The sequence below is a fragment of the Callorhinus ursinus genome, unplaced genomic scaffold, assembly GCF_003265705.2.
Source record: "Callorhinus ursinus isolate GAN/ISIS: 27379988/994484 unplaced genomic scaffold, GSC_fseal_2.0 scaffold1, whole genome shotgun sequence".
Lineage (NCBI taxonomy): Eukaryota > Metazoa > Chordata > Mammalia > Carnivora > Otariidae > Callorhinus > Callorhinus ursinus.
In genome coordinates, this window is record NW_027397063.1 from 63223163 (window position 1) to 63247946 (window position 24784).

The 24784-nt window shown below is 36.0% G+C and overlaps 1 protein-coding gene and 1 pseudogene across 1 annotated transcript; one reads left to right on the plus strand and one right to left on the minus strand.

Moving 5' to 3' along the window:
- Window positions 1–13: 13 nt before the first annotated feature.
- On the plus strand, window positions 14–24102 carry PPP1R2 (protein phosphatase 1 regulatory inhibitor subunit 2). The gene is made up of 6 exons (XM_025876370.2): window positions 14–403; window positions 11375–11482; window positions 14560–14637; window positions 15278–15372; window positions 20912–21079; window positions 23433–24102. Exons 1-6 carry the CDS (start codon window positions 282–284, stop codon window positions 23477–23479), a joined length of 618 nt encoding a protein of 205 aa, XP_025732155.1. The 5' UTR covers window positions 14–281; the 3' UTR covers window positions 23480–24102.
- LOC112823482 (POU domain, class 5, transcription factor 1 pseudogene) lies at window positions 10134–10689 on the minus strand (annotated as a pseudogene).
- Window positions 24103–24784: the final 682 nt, after the last annotated feature.

A 24784-nucleotide genomic window follows, 5' to 3' on the forward strand; every position in this document is an offset into this window, starting at 1 on the left:
CGCGCTGGGGCACTAGGCCGGCTTCTGTCCCCGGGCCGCGGTTAAGTGTCGGTGGCGGAGGGCGCGTGAAGAGCCGCCAGCCGCGCGGCGTCGGCCGTGGCGTCGGGGTCGTTGTGTCGTGACAACGACTCCGGTAGCTGTCTCCGCGACAGCAGGTGCGGCCGCTTTAGCCCCAGGCGGGCTCAGCGGCTGCCTGGCGAGTCTGTGCTCGCGCCCAGCCCTTTCCTTCCTGGACCCAGCGCCAAGCAGCGACGCTGAGCCGACCGCCGGAGCGGCGGGCAATGGCGGCCTCGACGGCCTCGCATCGGCCCATCAAGGGGATCCTGAAGAACAAGAGTTCTGCGACTTCCTCTGTGGTGGCCTCGGCCGAGCAGCCCGGCAGGAGTGTCGACGAAGAGCTGAGGTGAGAGCCGGGAGCGACGGCCGCGGGTGGGCCCAGGAAGCTCTTCCTTCCTTCTCGGGCGGCCTCGCCTCCCCCCTCCCCCCTCACCCCTCCCCCGCCGTTACTGGCCCCGGACCCAGCCCCGACCCCGAGCGCTGACCGGCGGCCGGGGCAGCTGCGTGGATGCGGCTCCAGCGGCGCTCGGGTCTCTCTCTCCTCCAGCCAGGCTGCCGGGTAGAGTGGTTTTAAAGAAGGCAGGAGCTATGACGTTAATCGTTTTAGTCCTTCTTTTAAAAGTATACACGCATATGTCATTTTTTAAAACAAACATCTGATCTTTGAACTTTGGGAAATTGGAAACATTAAGAATCAGAAGTTTCAAAGATTCACCTGTTAAGCTTTTATTATTTCTTAACCTCATATCTGAGGTATCTAAGATTCTTCAATAATAAAAATCTTTTCTTGGCTTGGGAACCCTTTAAGATCCAGTCTCAAGCCAATACGAGACCGCTCCATAAAAGAGACCCTTTTTCCCATTTTTCTAATCGAGCTTCCACAGTCATTCCTTTTTAGGTGAACATTATCAGAAGCATCATGCCACACTCAGCTCTCTTAGATCCTGGTTTGTCATTATCTCTACACTAAGAGAAACCCAAATTTTCCAGGTCTTTGGTCTATATTTAATGGAAATCGATTGCTAATTATTTTTGCATCTGCAACAAGAATTTGGAGTGCTTTCTAGGCTTTGTTCCTCTTGAAAGACATAACTAAGCTCAGAACAGTTCAGAAAGTAGCAGCTTAAAATGATCCAGTGATATGTACTTAGTCATACCTACTCACAGCTACACATGTAAAAAGATGTTGCCCAATAATATCGTGTGTAATAGTAAATAATTGGAAACAACCCAAGGTCTATTAATAAGGACTAGTGAAATATTAATTATGGTACATTTGTATAATGAAACAACATACCCTTTTAAAAAGAGCAAGAAAGATGTTTATGTACAGAGGAAGATATCCAAGGTGCAATGCTCAGTGAAAAGAAAATAGTACCATACATATAGTGTAAAATATACTATTGGATTAGAAGTACTAGGGGTCTTGGGTGTTACAAGATGCTAAAAATATAAAGACTCTATATTCTAGAAATAAGGCTTAAGAGAAATTATCATTGAAATCTGTAAAGTCGTAAAGCTAAAATGAGGGCATTTGTAAAAACTTAGAATATTACAACTAGAGCATACCTGTTTAAGTATCAATTTAGGACTATAAAAGGAACTACTACTTGGTGGTGATAAATTTATAGAAATTTGTGTTACTTTGAAGAAAACATTAAGTAGGATGACAGCTTAGACTCATGGCCTTTTGGGATTGAAAAGGACCTTAATTTGTCTCACAATTCCTACGCTCCCACTCTCTTTTGGATGCTTGACTTACATTCTCTAACCGGAAATTTTCCAACCTCTATTTTGGGTAAGTTGCTTCAAATGGGAATTGGTGGGGAATGAGGGCTGTAGGTTACTGAATTAAGAAAACAATCTCACTGGAACATAGCTATAGCAGGAAGACTAAGATAATTAACCAAACAAACTGTAGAAAGCTCTTCTACAGTTTCAGGGTATTCAACAGCAAGAGTATGGTTCTCACTGGCATTTATGTTATTTAGTTACTCTTAGTGTGAGCTGCTTTTTTTTTTTTTTTTTAAAGATTTATTTATTTGAGAGAGCGAGAATGGGAGAGAGAGTACATGAGAGGGGAAGAGGGTCAGAGGGAGAAGCAGGCTCCTCACCGAGCAGGGAGCCTGATGCGGAACTCGATCCCGGGACTCCAGGATCATGGCCTGAGCCGAAGGCAGTCGCTTAACCAACTGAGCCACCCAGGCGCCCAGTGTGAGCTTCTTTTTGTTTGGCTACCAAGTGGCTTGTTTCTTTTTGTTTGGTTACCAAGTGGCTTATTGTTTTCCCCTATCTTTCTCTGCTTCTTTATCTTCTGTTTATTCTCAACTTGGATCTGCCATAATTTCCTGTGGTCTTACTCAATGGCTTAGCCTCTTTCTGTAATTGGCTGGGGTTTACTTTCAGGTATTTCTGCCTTTGAAAGCCACTATCCTAGGCTGCTAGCAGGACAGATTCACTTAAAAGGGGCCTTTTACAAGGTTCCAAGGTGGATGATTTTGGTTGGCTTGTCTTAGAGGGTTGGACAGCTCATAAGTCTTCAAAGGGAACTACCAAGCTCTAATTCATTGAGGTTCATGATGTTTGTAGTAAACAAGTAGTAAAAGGGGATGGGCTTTTTCATTATCAGTGTTATAGGTCTGTAAAGCAAAGAAAATTCTGTTGGTAATATAATACACATTATTTATGTCACAGCTTATGCAAACATTAGCAATTTTATGAGAGCCTCTTTGAACAGAAACAATAAAGGTATAGTTGAACTCTCTTTGTAATGTTTAATTTCATTTAATTACAACCAGTATTCCCCTTTTGCTATAGAAAGGACTGAAAATAAATATTTTATTTAATACACTTTATTAATACACTTAAAATTCAGAAACTAGTAAGTGTAGTGTAATGGTTTAACTTTAAATGTTGGAACAGAGTATAAGGCAAAAGAATCTCATATTAATGTGAAAATGACCCAGGATCTAAGTCAATTCTTGTTGTTCTCAGCAGTCCTGTTCTATATAATCACCACAAACTCTGAATTAGTGAATACTGAACCACTGCTCCAAGAGAAATAGCAGAGTTAGATTCCTACAAGATTCCTCCCTCTTTTTTTTTTTTTTAATTATTCATTTATTTATTTGACAGCAAGAGACACAGCAAGAGAGGGAACACAAGCAGGGGGGTGGGAGAGGGAGAAGCAGGCTTCCCTGAGATCATGACCTGAGCCAAAAGCAGACGCTCAACGACTGAGCCACCCAGGCGCCCCTAGATTCCTCCCTCTTGTGCTTAGAACACTAGACAGCACTTTAGCACTACACTTGGGAGCCATTTAAAACAATGGATTCAACAAAAACACAAAAAAGTAAAAAACGTGTTACTAAATGGACGCAAAAGAGACACTTATTTACAGTTTGAGAGCTGAAACAAGGTAAAGTATCAATCACCTTGTTTAACAGCTGGGAAGTTGTGCATGAAGCAATCAGAATTGTCCCTGTTCTGTGACATGTCTGTGAGAGACGGAGAAAGCGCCTCCCTCATGTAAGACTTTGGAGTTACAAATAAATTTTATCAAGTAGGTAAATTTGCAAATACAGAATCCACAAATAACTATCTTTTATTGGTGACTTTATCAAGTAAAATGCAGTGGTAGTTTCCTTTCTCTGCACACACCACTTCACCCCCTCCTCATTAGTTGTGAGGATATTGTTTAACATAACATTTTATTTAACATGAAGAGATGTTACCACGGGATTTTTTTTTCTTTTAAGGCCAGAAGTTGAGTTGTCTTATTTCATGTGTCTCTAAACTCTTAATTGTGTATCTTTTTAGTAGGAAAAAATTCAAATATGCTTCAGATATGTTTGTTTATAATTGATCTCATATATTACTATTATTAGATAATATTTCAAGGCTCAGTATACACTTAAAAGTGAGATTCATATAATGCCGTATTTCAAATAGTCTTAGAATTTTTTTACGCAGTTCTTGTCAAACTTTTTTGTCTCAGTCCTGTTATTTTCTTATTCTCTTTATGCTTTGCATTTGTGCTGTTTTCTTCAATGAATGGTTTCTTCAGTTACCATTTGTCTGATACCATTTTTTGAGGGTTAGTTCAATTACAACTGGATAGAATCTGTAAATCCACATAATCAGGCATAGATTAATCAGCATATGGTATCACACTATTCAACTAGTTAGAACATCACTGTCATCTCCTATGATTTTGGAATTCCCATTCTATCAGGATTACCTTGAATATAGTGTACAACTTGTAAAGGTCTAACATAACAGATCTAGCGAGTAGCTATTTGCATTTCATCAAAAACAAGAAACCATTGATTCTAAGATGTACTGTGATTTTATGTACCACCAAGAAAGAAGAAAATACTGTCAATTATAAGATGCCATCCATTTTAAGATACACTGTTTTCAGAGATTAAAATGAGAAAGTGCATTTTCAATTGGTGAAAATAAGAAATTAAATGTTATTAAAACTTATGAGAAGTGTTATAGGTTAGTGATTAATCTGGGACTAGATTGTCTGGGTTTGGATCCTGTCTACTACTTATTACCTCTGTGACTTCCTGTGACTTATTCATTATATTCATGTGTAGTTTAATTATATTAAATGAGTTAATAAGGGGCACCTGGGTGGCTCAGTCGGTTAAGTGTCTGCGTTGGGCTCAGGTCATGATCCAGTGGGGAGTCTTGTCCCTCTCCCTCTGCCCCTCCGCTCCTGCTTTAAAAAAAAAATAAATTAGTTAATAAATGAAAAGTAAGTTTAGCTCAGTATCTCACCCTCAAATATTAGTCTTATTCAAGCAGAAATAACTATAGGAATCTAATTTTTCCCACATCTCAGTAGATTGTTTTATACAATATGCTTTGAAGTCACTATGTTCCATTCAAATTCAGTAGTACTCTTAGGTAATGTAGGCAAATTCTGCTTAAAAGCATTGCACTTGAATTAATTTCCTTTAATATAATTTTATATAAACATGCTTCAGCTTCATCTTTGTCTGCCTGTAAGGGGATATGGTCTATAAAGCCTCACTGTACTGTAGTTTTCCGAAAGTGACTTTTTGATTACTGATTGCTTTTATTGTCAACTCTTACTTTAACTAATTGTTCAGTAATTGTTTCAGGCTTCATAGTCTTGTACTTTGTCAACCTATGTAAGTTGAATCTTTATTTAAAGAAGGAACCTTTTCTTGAAGTGTGCAATTAAAGTTTAACACCTTGAAGCAAAATCCTGCTTCCTACTCCAAGTGTGGCTAAAACCTACCAAATGAGCAAATCACTAGCAACAAGAAGTGTAGGGGTAGGTCTTTGAGGCGGTATCATATGAGCTATCAAAGTGAAAGTGAGAAGGGGTGACTTTTTCCGGACCAGATTTAGGCTGTAGGAAAACCAGTCTTCCAAGAGGGAGGGGGGAAATGAAACCAGCAGGTACTTTCATCCTCCCAGCAGATCTGCGATTAAGTGGTGGTGCCCATATTTTTTCTAGGTAGAGATAATGAACTACAGAAGGTCACACAAGCAGCTTGGAATCAAACTCACTTTTCCTTTTTGGATTTTGTTACTCTATAACTAATGTTAATTCTGCCAAAACTTTAGAGATGCTAATTTCCATATTTAGTGTCCTCTGCTGACAGTTCCTCCTACTTCACTACTTTCCACATAAGAATTCCTGGCATACTTTGTAACCTATTGTTTTATGCCCTAATTTAAATTGATGTTTTTGCAAGATATTGTTCTCTTTGGAACTGAATAATTCTAAGAATTTCTTTTGCTCTTAGTATTGTGTTGAGGAAGTCGAGTAAAGCCTTGAATACATAAAACTTTAGTTATTTTAATGGTGGAAAATAAACTAAAAGACAAACCAGGAAGAATTTGGGTTACATATAATGTGGTTATATATAATGTGGTTTATACCTTATATGTATCTTTGGTTTATATATACATAACATGGTTTAAATCTCTACCTTTGAGTTCTTTATGTTTTTCTACATCATTGTAAGTCTATATATACAGATGTACAAGAACTTGTTCATATTTCAGTGTAAAGAACTTAAATTTATGAGGTTTCCAATAGAAAGGCAAAGGATATAAACATAATTCATAAAAGGAAAGTAAAATAACAAAGTATTTTTTCATATTTATAAGGTAATGAGCAAAGAAACATAAAATAGCTTTTACATAATGATTTGTACTGCTCAGGAGGAGATAACACATACACAAATAACCAGTCTTGACAAAGTTTTGGTAATTACTGGGGACATTACATATTGTTCTCTCTTTTGAAGCTATATGGCAACATGGAGTGAACTCTAAAGCTCCTGATGAATTTTAACCCAGATATGCCTATCCTAGCATGTTATCCTAAACATATCATTAAACAGAATATGCACAAATGTGTTCATTTCTGCTTTATTCTAAATAGGAAAATCTTGGATTCAATATAAATATCTAACACTGGGTGAATAGTTTATTATTGAGTATTATGCGTTTACTTAAAAACTAAAGACTAGAAAATACAAGTGGCTTATTATAATAAAATATATACACTAATAGCTTCCATATCAGTAGATGTATTTTATATATTGTATCTACTCTTTTATAAGTAAAATATATATACTAATGCTTCCATATCAGTATATGTATTTTTAAATACTGTATCTACTGTTATATGTATGTATACAGTTTATATTTTCTTGTATATACTGAAAGCTTACATATTTTTATATAATATGTATTATTTTATATAATGGAATTTGCAGAAATCACAATTGCTAGTTGGCTAGGGTACTGGGATTATTATTAAATTTTATCCTTAATTTTAAGAAAACGTTATTTCTGCTTGCATCCTACAGTTCTTTTTGTTCCTGTTATCTCGCAAAATAGATATATGGGGTGTGTTTGGGTTTCCACCCATTAGAGAAACCTTTCAAACTCCTAACGGCCTATCATTTTTCTATCCTAAGCAGTAATGATGATAAGTTATCATTTTTAATTCAATATTGTTAACATCATTTAGGAAATAACTTGTTTTACTTTGAAGTTAGGAAGTACCTAACAAGGTCATTAATATGTGTTTATTTTAAAGTATTTTGTTGTAATGTAATACAAATATGGAAAGGTGTGTTAAATTAATTTTAAAGTTAGAGAAATTATAAAATTACAAATTAATATATTTATATTATAAAATTATATATGTCTTATAAAACACCCCTGTAACCACCATTCTTGTCAAGAAAAAGACTGTTTCCATCACCTCAGGAATGCCCTTTCCAATCACGCTCTTTCCTCCCATCTCCCAATATAACCACCTTCCTGACTTCTGTGGAAATCACATAAGTAATAAGTATACATCCCTACACAGTTTAGTTTTGTCAGCTTTTGAACTTTATATAGAGGTGTGCTAGCTTTCTTATACAGTATCTTTAATAGGAAATCTTAATAGGACTGTCTGTTAATGCAGGTTTTATGAAACTTTTACTTGTGATTTTGTTTCTGCCTGGCACTTAACCTCAGCTGTCATTTCAGAGGCATTTGTTCTCTCAGGAGGGAATATCTAATTATGGTATCCTGAGTCTCCCTTTGCTTATTAATTGGATTGCTTTCTTCACAAACTTTATCTAATTCTCTTAAAGCTTGTGTACATTTCTTTCACGGTTCTTCTAATCAGAGCTGCTTGATCATGTCTGCTGTCTAAAATCTTTAGAAATATATCTCTCCACTATGAGTTTCCTTATATAGCATGAGTAAACCTAGTCATTTGCTTTCTAAATTCACAGTAATTTATAGATAAGAACTATATAACAAAATGTCTGAAACTATAGACTTAGTTGAATACAAAAGTAGTTGCTTTTTAGAAAAATTCGTTCTGTGGCAGATAGAAATTTTTCAAAATCATATAAATGTTGAGTCTTGCAGGGCAAGGTGGAAGGCACTCAGTTCAAAAGCAGTTTTAAACATTTCTTCAGAATAACCTTTCTCAACCCATTCTCTACAGTTCTAAGTGAGATATGGTTTCAGGATTTTTAACCCCAAACTGTGGACTTTAAAATCATAAAAACTCCTTATATGTTTGTGTGGTGCTTTTATAATTTGTTTTCACAGACACTATTTCAGTTGATTCTCTCAACCCTGTATTGTAAAAAGGACTGTTACTAAAACTCCCATTTCATTATAATTTCCATGTAGAGCAAATATAGCCCAAAAGAGGGTGTTTGTTGGACTTGCCTGTAGTCACAGGACTAGTGAAGGGGTAACTGGAACTTGAACCTTACATGCTGGGATTTTTGTGTGTGTGTTTTGTTTGTTTGTTTGTTTTCTGCCACAAGACCAGTTATGTATTACTCAGCAGCTAGACATGTAAAAAAAAATCAGCGTCCATTTTTCTAGTTTAGTTCACTCAAGTGTTTTTAATACTAGTGAGATTTAAATTTGGTTAGTTGAAAGTTCAGGTACATTCCATGCTGGATTAAAAAAAGCAACTCTTTAAAGAAGAAATCTTGTTTCTGTGCTTCAGTTAATGACCAATATGTCTTAATTTTTAGCTTCTTAACAAGCTTTTAAGATTTTGACTGTTTCATGGTGAGGAGACATTAGGTAACTTCTGACTGCTTTTGGGGGGAAAATGGGAGTTGTTTTAGTCCCTTGTGGAGTATGTCTGGACCAACCTTTGTCTCTTGATAAAACAAAGGATAAGCAACTTGAAGTTGTAGTCCAAGTACTTAGTCTGTAGTGGAGCATTAATCAGCTTTAAAAAGGAAGACAATTTTGATACATGCGACCACATAGATTAACCTTGAAGTCATTAAGTGAAATAAGCCAGTCACAAAAGAACAAATACTGTATGAGTCTATTTATATGAGGTACCCGAAGTAGTTAAATTCAGAGACAAAATGGAATGGTGGTTGCCTGGGTTGGGAGAGGGGAAGATGGGGAGTTAGTGTTCAGTGGGTGGAGTTTCAGTTGGGGAAGATGAGAAAGTTCTGAAGATGGATGGTGGTGGTGGTTGCACAACAATGGGAATGTACTTAATGCTGCAGAACTGTACACTTAAAAATGTTTAAAATGGTGAATTTTATACAGATTTTACTACTAAAATATGAAGAAGAAAAAAGTGCTTAGTTTGAAATAGGGTGCTTTGGAGAAGAAAACAAGAGAACATAAAAGTCAGGCTCGCCTGCCATGAGCAGGCACATATAATTTAAAGGTGACTCAGGGCATGGAGAAGGGAATATGATATTAAAGTTTAAGAATGTCATTTTTCAAGAACATTTCAGAATCTGGGTGTTGGTAGGTTTAGGAAAATTAAAAATATCTACAGTAAAACCTCACCAATGTGTGCAAGTGCAGAAAAGATTTTGAATCTGTGTAAAATCTACATTGATTTTTACAGTTTTATTTTCAAGTATATAACCAAGGCACAAATTGTATATGTAACAAAATATTGTTGGGTGGCAATAATGAGTAGATCCAAAGAGTCTGTAATTAAGTCATTAATTATTTAGCACCTTAAAAGTTGTGTGAATATTTTGTTGAATGGATATTACTATGGATGTTCATACAACGCTTTTATTTTTTCAAGATTTATCTCAGGTACCCTGAATATACCATTTCTTAGCAAACTCTTATTTTTCCAGATTTAAAAAAAAAAGGCTGAACTATAATTTTGTTTGCAACCTAAATCTTTATTAATGCTATTTATGTTTAGTGAGGTATTCCCTGTAGTTTTATGTTCTAATTCTTTTGATTGTTTTGGATATCTCTGAAAAATTAGGCCAAGGAGGTATTCATTGTTTTTTTTTTTTTAATTTTAATTTAGTTTTTTGTGTGTCCCAGGCTTCTTTATTTAAGAAAGTGATGAGTGATGTGGGGATTAAAAACAAGAGCATCCTTGAACTTTACCTTCCCTCCAACCAGTTCCCCCCAAATTCCCTGCCCCCACACCCTTTGCATTCCTAAATCCTTTCTTAATGAAGAACTTAATCCCAAAATCCTGGTACAGACCCCGGGTTCTCTTTGCCTAGCTCTCCCCCTTCCTCTGGCCCCCATTCCTGGGAACGGTTGGCGTCTCAGTTTGAATGGAGGGGAGAGTGCAGAGTGGTGACTGACACAGAGGGGGAAGGCTTCACCCTCAGAGAGAGGAACTGAGGAGTATAGCGTAGTGAAGTGAGGGCCCCCGTAGCCTGGGGTATCAAAATGGGGTCCTGGTGCCAGAAGAAAGGATACTCGTGCCCTGAGAAAGGGGACCCAGCAGCCTCAGAATCTTCTCCTCGCTAATAGTTCACTGCTTCATCATTTGTCCTTCTGCCAGCAATGGCAGAACCATGCTCGGGCCACATCCTTCTCAAGCCCAAGCTGCTGGGCAGTGTGGCGGATCGGCTGCAGGGTGGGTTTCTGGCACCGCAGGCACATCGCATGTTTTCCAGGTTGCCTCTCACTCGGTTCTTGGTTCTCGATCCTTGTTTGGTATTTGTTGTTCACTTTCTCTTTTGGGCCTGCACAAGGGCCTCTGCTTTGCATATCTCCTGTAGATTGTTGTTGTCAGCTTCTCCCACCCACTTCTGCAGCTTACACATGTTCTTGAAACTGAGCTGCAGAGCCTCACAATGGCAGATAGTGGTTTGGCTAAACACCTTCCCAAAGAGAAGCCCCCAGGGTGAGCCCCACATTAGCCTGAGTGTATCCCAGGGTGGTCCTCTTCTGCTTTAGGAGCTTGGCAGATTATTCCAGGTCTTTCTGCAGAGCTTTGATGTCCTGGGATTACTCAGGGTTTTGCTCCAGCTTCTTGTCCGGCCTCACAGCCCCAAGTGGGGCAACGCTGGGCTGGGCAGGGGTGGGGAGGCCCCCTCAGAGTCGCTTTCCACCCCAGCTCCCACTTACCTCCCTGCTTGCCCTCCAGCCTGGAGGTCTCCAGGCTGCGTTGGGGCACTAGCCCCTCTCCAACCTGAGGTCCGCAGTAGGCGGTCACCCGCAGAACTCATAACTGCAGGAGGGCACGGGGGAATCTTCTATAGGCCAGATGAAGCCTAAGCATGTCATAATATAATAGTGTCTTGAATATCTGGTGAAGATTCTGAATAGTGTGTTTTTAATATGTGGGCACTAAGTATTCTATAAAATATTTATTTTATTGTAATTACTTATGGCCTTTACCCTATGTCAGTTTCTATTCCAAGAAAGTATATGTAAAAATAGAAGGTAGCAGTCAAATAGAAGTTGAAATGTGGGATTTGGATGTTTGTCAATTTTAGATGTGCACCCTTTTTATCTTTTACTTCACTGATGAAATTTTTTTTCTTTTTAATTTTAGTAAAAAATCCCAGAAGTGGGATGAAATGAACATCCTGGCGACATATCATCCAGCAGACAAAGACTATGGTTTAATGAAAATAGATGAACCTAGCACTCCTTACCATAGGTAATGTTTTGTAGATTCATTCCTTTTTTTACTTCCATTTTGCATTCCATATGAGCTTCTGAATAACAGCTGATTTAAGTTTCTGTTTGATTTTATATTTGTTACTGGAGCACGAATCAATAACCCAACTGCATATTTGTGTATAATAGTATAAGTAATATGTAACTTTATTTTTTTTTAAAGATTTTATTTATTTATGAGAGAGAGGGAGAGGGAGCTAGTGCGTGCACAAGCAGGGGGGAGGGGCAGGCAGAGGGAGAAGCAGGCTCCCCGCTGAGCAGGGAGCCCAATGTGGGACTTGATCCCAGAATCCTGGGATCATGACCTGAGCCAAAGGCAGATGCTTAACCCACTGAGCCACCCAAGCGTCCCAGTAATATGTAACTTTAAAACTTGGGGATCTAGGAGCATCTGGGTGGCTCAGTCGGTTAAGCGTCCGACTCTTGATTTAGCCTCACTCAGGTCATGATCTCAGGGTTGTGAGATCAGGCTCTGCACTGGGCATGGAACCTGCTTAAGATTCTCTCTCCCTCTCACTCTGCCCCTCCCTAACCCCCCCGTAAGAAAAAATTGGGAATCCGTTTTGTACATTATAATTGTAGTAGTAAATGTTTGTTTGCCGTAACTCAGTGGTCCCTAGCCACTGATGATACACACAGATTAGTGACTTGTGCCTTCCTTAAGATCATCTATTTATAAAAAGGAAGATGAGGGTTGGACTTGTTTGCTTTCTAAGTAGAAATCAGGGGCTTACTCAGTCCTCGCAGAAAAGGATAACGTCACAGCTTTTTTTTTAACCCATTCAAAGACAAGTGGTCATTACTATTGTTCCATGTCCTTATTTTTAAACTTAGACTTCAGATAATTACATTGTGATTATTGGCAGTTTTGAGTCTTCCAGAATTTTTTATAGTGTGTGGCAATAATTAGTATGAAGACAAAAATAATGTACCAGTAAGCATTATGAGAAGATAGAGATTCTAAGTAGTAGAAATACCTAATTCAGACCATGCCCTAATTTGTAATGAAGAAGACTTCCAGGAATGAAGTACTTTGTCTATGAAGGAAGGTAACATAAATCCAGGAGTTACTGTTAAAATAGAGTTAAGAAAGTCTGTATTTTGAATCAGTGATGAAAACTTTAGAAAGTAAGTTGAGATAACTTATAACTTGTTGATAGCAAAAACAGTAAAAACAAGAATAAACAGGAAGATTTTGACAAAGGTAGAAATAATGAAAATAGGTACAGGTGCTGAAACTCAATACTAATAAAGCTTGAGGGAAGAAATGGACATATCATTTATGAAAAGTTTATACCCTCATTTTTCTTCTAATTACAAGAATATACTTTATATCTTAAAGCTTTTATTGTGCCGGAAGCCACAGTCAGGGCTTTCTTCCTTTTCAGTAATGGTAGTAGATAGACATCTTTCCTTATCTGTGTTGGTTGGAAATATCTATTCTAAAAGAATTAAAATTGAACATGACTCAAAAAGTTGTAGGCATTATTTTTAGACTGTTTATATTTAAAATATAATAAATCTGAATGGTATTTATTTAGTACTGCTTTTTTTCCCCCGCTTTACCTTACCCATATCCTCCCTCTGGGAGTTGCCGAAGTCATTTGGTTCCTAAGTAATTGAGGCTATATGTATGTACAGATATATGTGCTTAGCTTTTATCGATTTAGTGCTCAGTTTTAACAGTTTCTTTCATGGCCCTTTTTTTTTTTTAAGAGTTTTGTTTAATAAAAGAGGATGCTTTTTATAGAAAGATCATGTTATACTATCTAAGAATTTCACACTGTTAGTATACAGAAGTTATTAATGCTTTTATATATATGTATGTATGACTATACACACACACCAAACACACACATATAATTTGCCTGTAAATTTTATAATATAACATAGAGTTGTCTGTAAAAGTTCTACAAATTGATAGATTTTATTCTACTCTAATTATATCCAATAATGTAAATAACTTTATTTCAACTTCCCATGGAAAAAAGAGCAGCAGCATCTAAACTGTAGCGCTTATTTAACTTGTCTCCTCAACTACCAGGAAAGATATAAATCACTTTTTTTTTTTATATATATATAGGTGACTTCTGCTTTTATAAACCTTTCAGTGGCTTGAGAATGAACTATGCCCATGTTTGCAATTAAGTGGGGAGAAAATTTTTTATTAGAGGATAGATTGGGAAAGCTAATAGCTTTTAAAATGCTCTGAATTAGGTCTTAGGATCTTTTTTTTTTTTAAGATTTTTATTTATTTATTTGACAGAGAGAGACACAGCAAGAGAAGGAACACAAGCAGGGGGAGTGGGAGAGGGAGAAGCAGGTTTCCTGCTGAGCAGGGAGCCCGATGTGGGGCTCTATCCCAGGACCCTGGGACCATGACCACCCAGGCACCCCAGGTCTTAGGATCTTAATTATGGTATTTTACCTAGCCTTATGTCTGCGTGGATCATTTGTTTCTGTCTTCAGGTTGATGTACAAATATATATTCTAAAACCAGACAGTGGTTTTGTTTTTGTTTTCCTACATATTTGTTCCCTCTCATGGATGGAACAATTGAAGTTTTTTAATTTTTTACAAATGATTCGAGTTCTTAATATTTATTTTCATGGTTGCAGTAGTGGTTTTTAAAAATCATTTGGAGGGTTTTTTTGATCGGTGCTATATTTTCAAATATTTGCATGGAATAGAAACAATTTAAATTTAAGCCTCAGGGCACCTGGGTGGTTCAGTCGGTTAGCATCTGCCTTTGGCTCAGGTCATGATCCCAGAGTCCTGGGATCAAGCCCTGCATCAGGCTCTGTGCTCAGCAGGGAACCTGCTTCTCCCTCTCCCTGCCACTCCCCCTGCTTGTGTGTGCACTCTCTCTCTCTCTCTCTCCCTCTCTCTCTGTCAAATAAATAAAATCTCTTAAAAAATAAATTAAGCTTCAAATAGGACAACAGAGCTATAAATATTTTGATATAACTAAATCAATAGAATTATGGTTCTCTACCTTGTTTTTCTGCTTGAAAAATTACAGTTTAGGTATTAATTATAATGTGCTTGTCATTCTAGTATGGTAGGTGATGATGAAGATGCATTGAGTGATTCAGAAGCCACTGAAGCCCTGACCCCAGATGTCTTAGCTAAGAAGTAAGTACTGATGACTGAAGCATTTTCACTTACATATTTTCACTTGTTTTTAATTATTCAGAGTTGAAGCCATTCTACTATACTTGTACAAGTGTAAATAAAGAGCATGAGCTAAGTTTATTTGGATTTTTCATAGCAACTTTTATAGTCTTATTTCTAGATTAAAATCAAAGTATGCAGGTAGCAGAAAGATTAGAGTACTAGAGCCTAGGACACAGATTCCTTGTGTCAATCCCCTATGCTTTTGTGTTTTTGTTGTTGTTGTTTTAATTAATGTCCTGTGTTTTAAAGATAAAAGTAAGATGGTACATCTGGCTGGCTCAGTCTGAAGAGCATGCGCTCTTGGTTGTGAATTTGAGCCCCACATTGGGTCTACACCTAGAGATTACGCAGAAATAAGTGGGTTCATAAACAAAAAGCTCTATTTCTTTGCTTTGATTTCTATCACCTTCCACTTTTCTTATTGCTTACTGGTTTCTATACTCATTCCCACTTTCTTGCTTTTTATTTTCCTCATCAGGTTATAGCTGGCATATTAATAATCTTTAAATGTTTTTATGAGACTCAAGAATTGAATGAATGAGACACCCAATAAAAGAATATCACAGTGTTGATTTCTTTGTAAATGATTGTTGTGTAGATTAGCTGCTGCTGAAGGCTCAGAGCCAAAGTATCGGGTTCATGAACAAGCAAGCAGTGAAGACGAGGATAGTGACCTCTCACCTGAAGAACAAGGTAGTTGATTTCCTTTACTGCTTTCAGCAGTGTGCTAATAATTTTTGCTAAAATAAATCCATTATTTGAAGGTTGTCAAGTAGTTTTCCTTTTGGGGAAGTGGATGGTGGAAGGTTAGGGAACAAAATTTTTATAATTCAGATTCTGCTCATGTGGGTTTATTGGATAACAGCTTCCCTCCCCCCTGCACACATACACCACCTCCCTTGGTTTCGAGAATTTGGGAAAATATTACCACCTTTTAAGTAATTATAGTTCCTTTGTACTTTTTTCTTTTTTACTGTCTGATACAGAGTAGATGCTCAGTAAATATTTATTAATGCTTTTAGAGTCATTGAGTGTTTGGATGATCTTAAAGTGGATAGCAGTAAGAGCTAATTTCCCAATTGCTTGTGCTTTTTCTGTTTTAAAACTGTGGTGAAACTTACCAAATGAACCAAGATGGTCAGATGTAGAGTGAAGATCTTTCTTAGGTCCCATTGAATAAAAAAAGAACAGTAATGTCATAGGCAAGGAGATTAAAGAGCCTTTCAGCAGGGTTGGAAGAGGCTCTTGTAGCCCATACAGTACATACACAGTTAAGGCATTGCTACCTACTCATGGTTTATTTTTACAAGTAACAGTGGTTATCTGTGGAGGTAAGAAAAGGAAGATATTTCATCTTGTTGCCTTTTACACTCTTTGAACCATGTGAATGTACAGTCTTTTCAAGAATTAAAATTATTTATATAGTGTTTAACTATTTTTTTAATTTTATTATGTTAATCACCATACATTACATCATTAGTTTTTGATGTAGTGTTCCATGATTCATTGTTTGTGTATAACACCGTGTTTAACTATTTTTTAAAGGAAAAACGAAGCCTATGTATAGGAAAAAAATTTCAAGAAAAACACAAACACACCCTCACAAAAAAGAAAAAGAAAAGAGTAGTGTACTTGAAGCCTGGAAATGTGGATGTTACCTGTACCGTAAAGAAGTTCAGAAACTTTAGAGCTGAGATTCTGAATATTGCTAGTTAATTGTCAGAATCTTTGTCATGTGTAGCTCCTAAGGTATAATTTGCTACTCCTGTCTGTCATCTTCAGAATATAGCTTATTCAACAAACTGTGATGGTCAGAGCCTAATTGTTGTACAAGAGAAAAAAAATTTTTACACACAGCCTAATCACAAGTTGTATTATAGGTCTTGTATCCTCAGTGACTTCCTAACTTATTATCTAAAAATATAGTCCAAAGACCCTTGAAAACGGTTTCAAATATAAATTGTTTCTGGAGCTGGTTTCTTCATTATCCTCTTAAAAACATCTATTGAGAACAGGAATTTATTATTAGTCTATATTGTCAGTTTTCATAAAGGGATTTTTTTTTCCTCCCCCCCCTCAAATTGTAGTTCCAGAATTAGCCAGCAGGGGGAGCAATTTGGTTACAAGTTCAAAAGTTCAGTTCCTACTAGTAGGTACTGACTCCTGTAGGTGTTTATTGCTTTTAAACAAATTACATATTTGAAAGTCCTTGTTTATTGATAGAAATTCTTAGAAAAAAATATCTTGTAACTGGTAGCATAACAATTAAGATATTGGTTGTGGAATCAGACAAATCAAAGTTTGTACTCCAGGTATGTCACATGTCTAATTTGTAATTTCTCTGAGCCTCAGTTTCTTTAAATTGACATCTATAAAAATATTTAGAGGGCGCCTGGGTGGCTCAGTTGGTTAAGCGACTGCCTTCGGCTCAGGTCATGATCCTGGAGTCCCGGGATCGAGTCCCGCATCGGGCTCCCTGCTCAGCAGGGAGTCTGCTTCTCCCTCTGACCCTCTTCCTTCTCGTGCTTTCTATCTCTCATTCTCTCTCTCAAATAAATAAATAAAATCTTTAAAAAAAAAATATTTAGAGGTATTGTGAGTATTAAATGAGATAAAGAATTTAAAGCACCTAACACTGATATTGTAAGTTTTCAGTAAATAATAACTTGTAATAACTTAAATAATTGGTGTATTCTCCATTATTTTATAGAATAGTAATTCACTTGTGAAGTTCACATGGAGAGTTGATTATTGTCAGAGCCAGGCCTAAGATCCTAACGTCCTTGTACTCTTTGTAGTATGGGACTCTACCATACAAGGATTATAGGTAAAATGAATATAAATAGTCAAAGAAGATTGAGACCACTTGTATTAGCATTTTTCTACAAAATGAATATATTGTATATTTTAAACTTACATAAAGCATTTTGAATATTCTAAAATTAGAATGTATCTATAACAAGCAAAACCAAATTCAGCATCTCTTAGAATTAAAAAAATAATTTTCTTAGACTGTAAATATTCACAAGAGAGAAATACTGTAATGTCAACTCCTAGGAATAAAAAATTGCAAATTAAAACAGCATCATGGGGACGCCTGGGTGGCTCCGTTGGTTTAGCAGCCAACTCTTGATCTCGGCTCAGGTCTTGATCTCAGGGTTGTGAGTTCAACCCCTGTGTTGGGCTCCACACTCAGCACGGAGACTACATACCTACATATATACATAGCACATAAATAAACACACAGCATCATGGTCCCTTTCTTTCCTTTCAGATCAACAAAGATTAAAAAGAATGAGTTTCTTTTTGGGTGTGAATGTAGAGAATAAGTTACTCATGTACTTATCAGTGGGCATGAAAAATGGCTTGGCTTTTCTGGAGGGCAGTATGGCAATATATGAGCCAAAAGCTTTAAAAAAAAAAATGATACCCTTTGGTCTAGCAATTCAGTTTCCCAGAGTCTATTCCAATGTTTTGTAAACATTTTTGACTAAGTCCTACATGTTATACATGTATGCATAAATTACAAAAAGAAAAACTTCACAAAATAGTACTCACCCTTAGTATGTGTAATGCATTGCAGTTTATTCTGTTTTTTTGTTTTCATTTTTTAAAAAATACTGGTTGTGACCCACTAAAGAGTCCTGATGCACGGTTTGGAAAAGACACTAGTTCACACTGATCAAGTAATAGAACCAAAGCACAAAACGTATGTGTATTACACTATAAAAACATTGAAAATACGTAGAGGGAGATTAGAAATCTTTGACCAAGAATAAAGAAATGATAACTCAATACTTTATAACCATTTAAAAATTATATAAATCTGCTGTGTACATGGCAGAATTTTACTATATCTTCATATACCTAATTTATCTAAACTCTGGATCATTTTAGGGTGAAAGAAAGGGTCATATTATGCTTCCTCAGATGGTAGGCATAAACTGAACCTTGCCTGGGCAAACTGGGACATATGGTAATTGTAACTATATCGTAAGTGAAAAAATAGCATATATAAAAATATAGGAGTTATTTTTAGAAAAATTTCTGGAAAAAATTCTAAAGTCATAAAATATTAATGGTAATTTCTGAGTGAGGAAATCAAGTTTGTTTTTTTTTTAAGTTTCTACCATGAACATGTGTTACTTTGTAATGATAAAAAGTGATACCTTTTTAGTAAAGAGATCTGGTATTGGAGGCAATCAGAACCATTTTTTAAAATTCATTATTGAAGTACAATTGATGTTACATTAGTTTTCAGATGTACAGTGTATGGATTCAACAATTTTGTACATTAGTCAGTGTTCATCATAAGTATAGTCACCATCTGTCACCTTATAATATAGTGTTATTACAGTATTATTGATTATATTCCCTTTATTGTACTTTACATCTCCATGACTTAATTTATTTTGTCACTGGAAGTTTGTAAAACCATTTTTTTGGTTTTTTAATATTGGTTTTTACATCATTTGAATACTTGAAAGGCATCACTACAGATTTAGTCCTGAGGATTTGGTCTTTTTATTGGCCTCTTTTTTCCATTTTACTTCCCTCTACCATATGGTATTCTCAAAGAGTAAAATAAATCACAAAAGTAATTCATAAGTAGAGAAGAAGAAAGATGCCTGGCAAGATCTTGGTCGTTTGAAACAAATGTTTATGGAATACTGAGTTGGTGGGCTCAGAACTTTGCTTTACCCAACCCAAATGGAGACTGAAAAGTGATTGATCAGTACTAACAAGAACAATAAATGCCTGCTTTTGAAACATAAGTAACTGTAAGTCATCTGTTAAGTATAGATGATTATTAAAACTTAGAGGGAATTAAAGGAGACTGAGAAAGTCTTTGAGTAGCCTTATGCAGAGATTCCTCTATGCTTTTTTAGCATTAAAATACTTCCATGAATATAATAAAACTATGATAAATGAATTTTAATGCTCTTGTTTGACAAAATAAACAGTTGGCAATTTTATGTCACCCCTTTTTATTTACCAGTCTAAGAAATTTTAAAATCTTAGAACTATTTCTACAGAATAGTCTTTAAATGCTGTTAATAAGATATGATCAGTTAAGTTGATTTGCTGCTAACCCTGTGTTTCTGTGGTGAAGACTATAAATGAAAGAACAGTCTAGGATTTCTTCACTGTCCCTTATAACAACTTTTTCTTAAAATTACTCTGGGAATGAAGTTATGTTTTAACTAGCAGTGTTTTAAATCACTGCAGTTTCTTCATGGATAATGAGAATTTTTATTTATTTTTTTGCTAATAATTCTTTTTTAAAGATTTTATTATTTATTTGAGAGAGAGCACGAGCCAGGGGCTAGAGGGAGAAACAGGCTCTCAGCTGAGCAGGGAGCCCCACAAGGGGCTCGATCCCAGGACCCTGGGATCATGACCTGAGCCAAAGGCAGACGCTCAACTGCCTGAGCCACCCAGGCACCCTGCTAATTTTTTTATTAATAAGAATTTTTGAGGGAATTTTTAATTAATTATAAAAATGGAAGACTTGAAAATACTAAAATTACCCCACAGTTCCTTGTCCCAAAATTAACAAGGCTAATTGTTGAGTCTTATTTTCTGTGTGTATACATATACATGCATGCAGCCTTTTTACCTGACACATATATGGTATTATATAGCTTGTTTTTTTTCCTCATTTCAACTCTTTTTGGAGATTTTTCTTATGTCTTTAAATTTTCTTCACAAATTTACCTAGTAATGGTTTTTATTCCTATTTTCCCATTAAGATGTACTTGAAACATCTAAAGCAGAGGTGTGCAAACTTTTTCTGTATAAGACAAGATTTAGGTTTTTCAGTAAAAAAAATTAAATATTTTAGGTTTTATGGGCCATATGGCCTCAATTGCACCTATTCAACTCTGCCATTGAGCTCAAAAGTAGCTGTTAGCATTATAGAAACAAAGGAGCACGGATCATGTTCCAATAAGTTTTTTTAAGATTTTATTTATTTGAGAGAGGAAGAGAGAGCATGAGCAGGGAGGAGGGGCAGAGGGAGAGGGAGAAGCAGACTCTGCACTGAGCAGGAGCCCTACTTGGGGCTGGATCCCAGGACCCTGGTATCATGACCTGAGCTGAAGGCAGACGCTTAACCGACTGAACCACGCGGGCAGCCCCCAATAATAGTTTATTTACCAAACAGACACAGGCTGTATTTTCCTAATCCTTGAGCTAAAGACTTCCTAAACCTACTTTTTGTATCTTGTAGAAAAAAAGCGACAGTTTGAAATGAAAAGGAAGCTTCACTACAATGAAGGACTGAATATTAAATTAGCTAGACAATTAATTTCAAAAGACCTACATGATGATGAGGAAGATGAAGAAATGTTAGAGACTGCAGCCGAAGAAAGCATGAACATGGAAGAGTCAAATCAAGGTTAGATGTTTCTGAAATTATCAGAGACACTTGTGATTCTTTGTGCCTAAATAACATACTTTATTTTGCTTTACATGTTTAAAAAACCTCAGAAAATTTTTTTGAAATTCACTTAAATTTATTATGCCAAACTTTCTAAAATTTCAACCCCTGTGGCCAATTTCAAAATAAAGTTTTTATGCCCAGAGGTGTTTTGATTTAAGACCATATGTATATGGCTGGATTTTTTCATTTGTTTACTTGGCTTAAGCAAGGATGTTTGTCTTCACATTAGGCTGTATTTTGTTTTTGATGTTTCATATTATATTTTATCTGTCATACCAATCTAAGTTTTAAACTTTTTAAAAGCATGTTTTTAATACGGAAGATTTGTTTTTAACATCCTTTCAAGTATAGAGTATGTCATATCTTTCTAATACTGATTCTTTTGACTACTGGATTGACAAAATACCTGTCTGATTTTTATTTGTTTTTAAGTCTTGGACAGTCAGCCCTTGCAACCTGCCAACTCTTGATCCAACATAGGCAATAGATTTTATTTATTTTTTTAATTAAATTCTGGTATTTAATGAAGGTGAATCTTCTATACTGCTAATGCAGATTTTGTGCCCATTTACCTACTCTTTGTACTTGAAAACTGATGCTTTATACTTGAAAACTGGAGATGTAACTTTATTTGTTGCGCCTCAGATGGTTAAGCCTTAAGAAAGTAACTCATTAGGGCGCCTGGGTGGCTCAGATGGTTAAGCGTCTGCCTTCGGCTCAGGTCACGATCCCAGGGTCCTGGGATTGAGTTCTGCGTCGGGCTCCCTGCTCCTTGGGAGCCTGCTTCTCTCTCTGCCTCTCTCTTTCTCTCTCTCTCTCTCTCTCTCTCTCTTTCATGAATAAATAAATAAAATCTTAAAAAAAAGAAAGTAACATATTATTGTTTTGATGAGCATATATGAAATATGAATGATTCTGTGATAGAACGTGATGACTCTGTGTCTCATTTAATGTCCTAATTACAATAATTTTTATTCCATATTATGCTTTAGACTTTCATTTTGTTTCATATAGTATTTACTTCTATTATATTCACCATCATTGTTTTTTAGCTTATACTTAACAAACTTCATTTTAAGTAATTATTGTTATATGTCTCTCTCTTCCTCTTTTAAAGTTTATTATCCATTTTTAGGTGACATACCCTAATCGGTCTTTGTTTCCCATATCTTTGTGATTTATTTTGATGTATTCAAAATGAATGTTTTTTTGGTTGTAACTTTTCATCAGTTTTTGCTCAGACTTTTAATATCAGTTCTTAGTGACTCTGGCAGAGCACTAGGAATGTCCTTCATTTGCTGGAAATTTGCATCAGTAACACTGTGTCAAAGAATTTAAAGGATTTTTTTTAAGATTTATGTGTTTATTAAGGGGGGTGGGGAGAGGTAGAGGGAGAGGGGGAGAGAGTCTTAAGCAGACTCCGCTCTGACGGTGGAGCCCAATGTGGGGCTCCATCTCATGACCCTGAGATCATGACCTGAGCCCAAACCAAGAGTTGGACACCTAACTGGCTGTGCCACCCAGGTGCCACGGATGTCTTTTTCTTTAAGCCATGGCTTTTGAAAAATAACTCTGGCCTTTTGTCTGTCATTACTGGTAAGATATTAGATTTCACACATTCAGTACATAAATACATTTTTTTCTTTTAAATTCAATAAATGATTAAAATTTGTGTTAGTTCAGTGCCAGATTTTCCTTCAGTGACAGGAGTATATTTTATCATCATTAAGTCCACAAGGATAGAAAAGACTATGTAATAAGCCTTAGGGAAGTAAGTTTGTTCCTTATTTGTCCTCTACTCTTTTTGAGCCCTTAAAGAAAAAAAAAAAACTTATCAGCTTTTAAAATCTCCAGGTTCTATGTAGCCCATTATTTTATGAGTATTATCATTCTCCTCCTCTCCCCAACCTCCTGCCCATTTACATCTATTTTATTGCTGTTTTTATAAAAAGAAAAGTAGCATGTTTAGACTCTAAGGAAATATTTTCTTGTTTTGAGATCTTTTTATAACTTTGGATATTTGAGTTCTCTTAACTGCTACTTTTGATTTATTCACAGAAACATTTCAGTCTGAAACCTTTTGTCCCATCACCAAGTAGACACTCTTGTTCTGCTCTTTAGAATATTTAGGAGGTATACTGATTCTTTTATGTCAGACCAATAAGCCTACATCAAACATCCTTATTTGTTTTTTTAGGTTTTTATATTTATCATCCGTAGCAGTGAAAGGAAACTTTAGCTCAGGTAGTTCCAAGGTTGGCAATACACAATAAATTATATTGACTTTTTTTTTCTTTTATCTTTGCAGGATCTACTACAAGTGACCAACTGCAAAACAAATCACAGAGTTCATAGAAAAGATTTGTTCAACACTGTAATTGTCAGACACAGACCCTGTTACTATAATACACTGCTTCTTGTTCTCAACAATTCATGACTTAAGTACCAGAATGCATACCAGTTATTGTATATTGCCAAGAATTAAATGACTTTCAAGACTAATTGGACTGAAAATGCCTAATTGATACATATATTCTTGTGCCTAGTACTTCACCACAAATATAGCATAATGTCATCAGTCCAAAACTGCATTACTTTTGTAAGAACACTGGTTAATTTGTATATTATATAGCTTTTTATGCTTTAGAGGTTAAAATAATATCTTTTGGGGGGATCTAATTTATTTTCTTCACTTCTAGGTGTGATAGCTCTTATAAAAAGTGGTTTTTTTTTTTTAATCAAAATCCAGTTGGAACAAGAGATTATATAAGCTGGTAAATAGTCTGAAAAGTATTTTAACATGTGTCTTCAAATTGATTTGTCTGTTCAATTGAAAAGATTATAAGAGTAACTTGCATTTTCTGGCCTACTATCTTTAAAAGTCCCCTTGAGTGTCTTTATGTTTACAAGGACAGGATTGAATTTTTCCTCATCAAAACTGGCTTTTTTCACAAATAAATGATCAGGTTAAACTTGCACTAACATCTGCTCTGTTTTTTGTACACTTGATGGGCGGACTTTCAGATCCGTTTTTTAAATAAATACAAGTCTGGTATAGTCTCAACATTCCCTTTATATACCTGTCTTAACCTCCTGTCTTTGTTTCTTACTCCTTTCCACATATACACACACAGCCCTTTACCTTTACAAAGCGTAATAAAGATTGTCATGAAATTAGGAACTCTTCCTCCTCTCACATATTCTATCATTTGCTGCTACAATGAAATGTTTGACTATCAATGCCTATTAGTTCTAATACATGGAGAAAATTGAATAGCGGCCATACTGTAGACAGGAAATAGAATTCAACTGTGGAATTTCTACACCTCTCTGATTGACAGCTTGCTAATTAAATTGCTATAATTAGTTTATTGTTTGACTTGATTAGACCTTAGAAAACAACTAACAGGTTTTTTGCATGATGAGAGAATTGTGTGTAACCAGTGATATGATGATAGTTCCTGAATGTACAGACAGAAGTAATCCTGAATACTTTTTAATTTAAAAACTTTAAATAGTCCCTGCTTTAGGGGAATATGATAATGTATACTATGACAAATGTGCTTTATTCTTCTAACACAGTAAGATCTGGATTTTTTTCCTGAAATGAAGTGCAGTTCCTGTGTTAGTTTAGTGATAGTTTCATTTCTAGTCAATTAT

What these genes read in the sequence shown, in the direction of transcription:
- PPP1R2 (XM_025876370.2), top strand. Translation starts at nt 282, where the DNA reads ATGGCGGCCTCGACGGCCTCGCATCGGCCCATCAAGGGGATCCTGAAG. An exon ending in AGTGTCGACGAAGAGCTGAG is followed by an intron (nt 404 to 11,374) that starts GTGAGAGCCGGG and finishes TTTTAATTTTAG; the next exon opens with TAAAAAATCCCAGAAGTGGG. An exon ending in CCAGATGTCTTAGCTAAGAA is followed by an intron (nt 14,638 to 15,277) that starts GTAAGTACTGAT and finishes ATTGTTGTGTAG; the next exon opens with ATTAGCTGCTGCTGAAGGCT.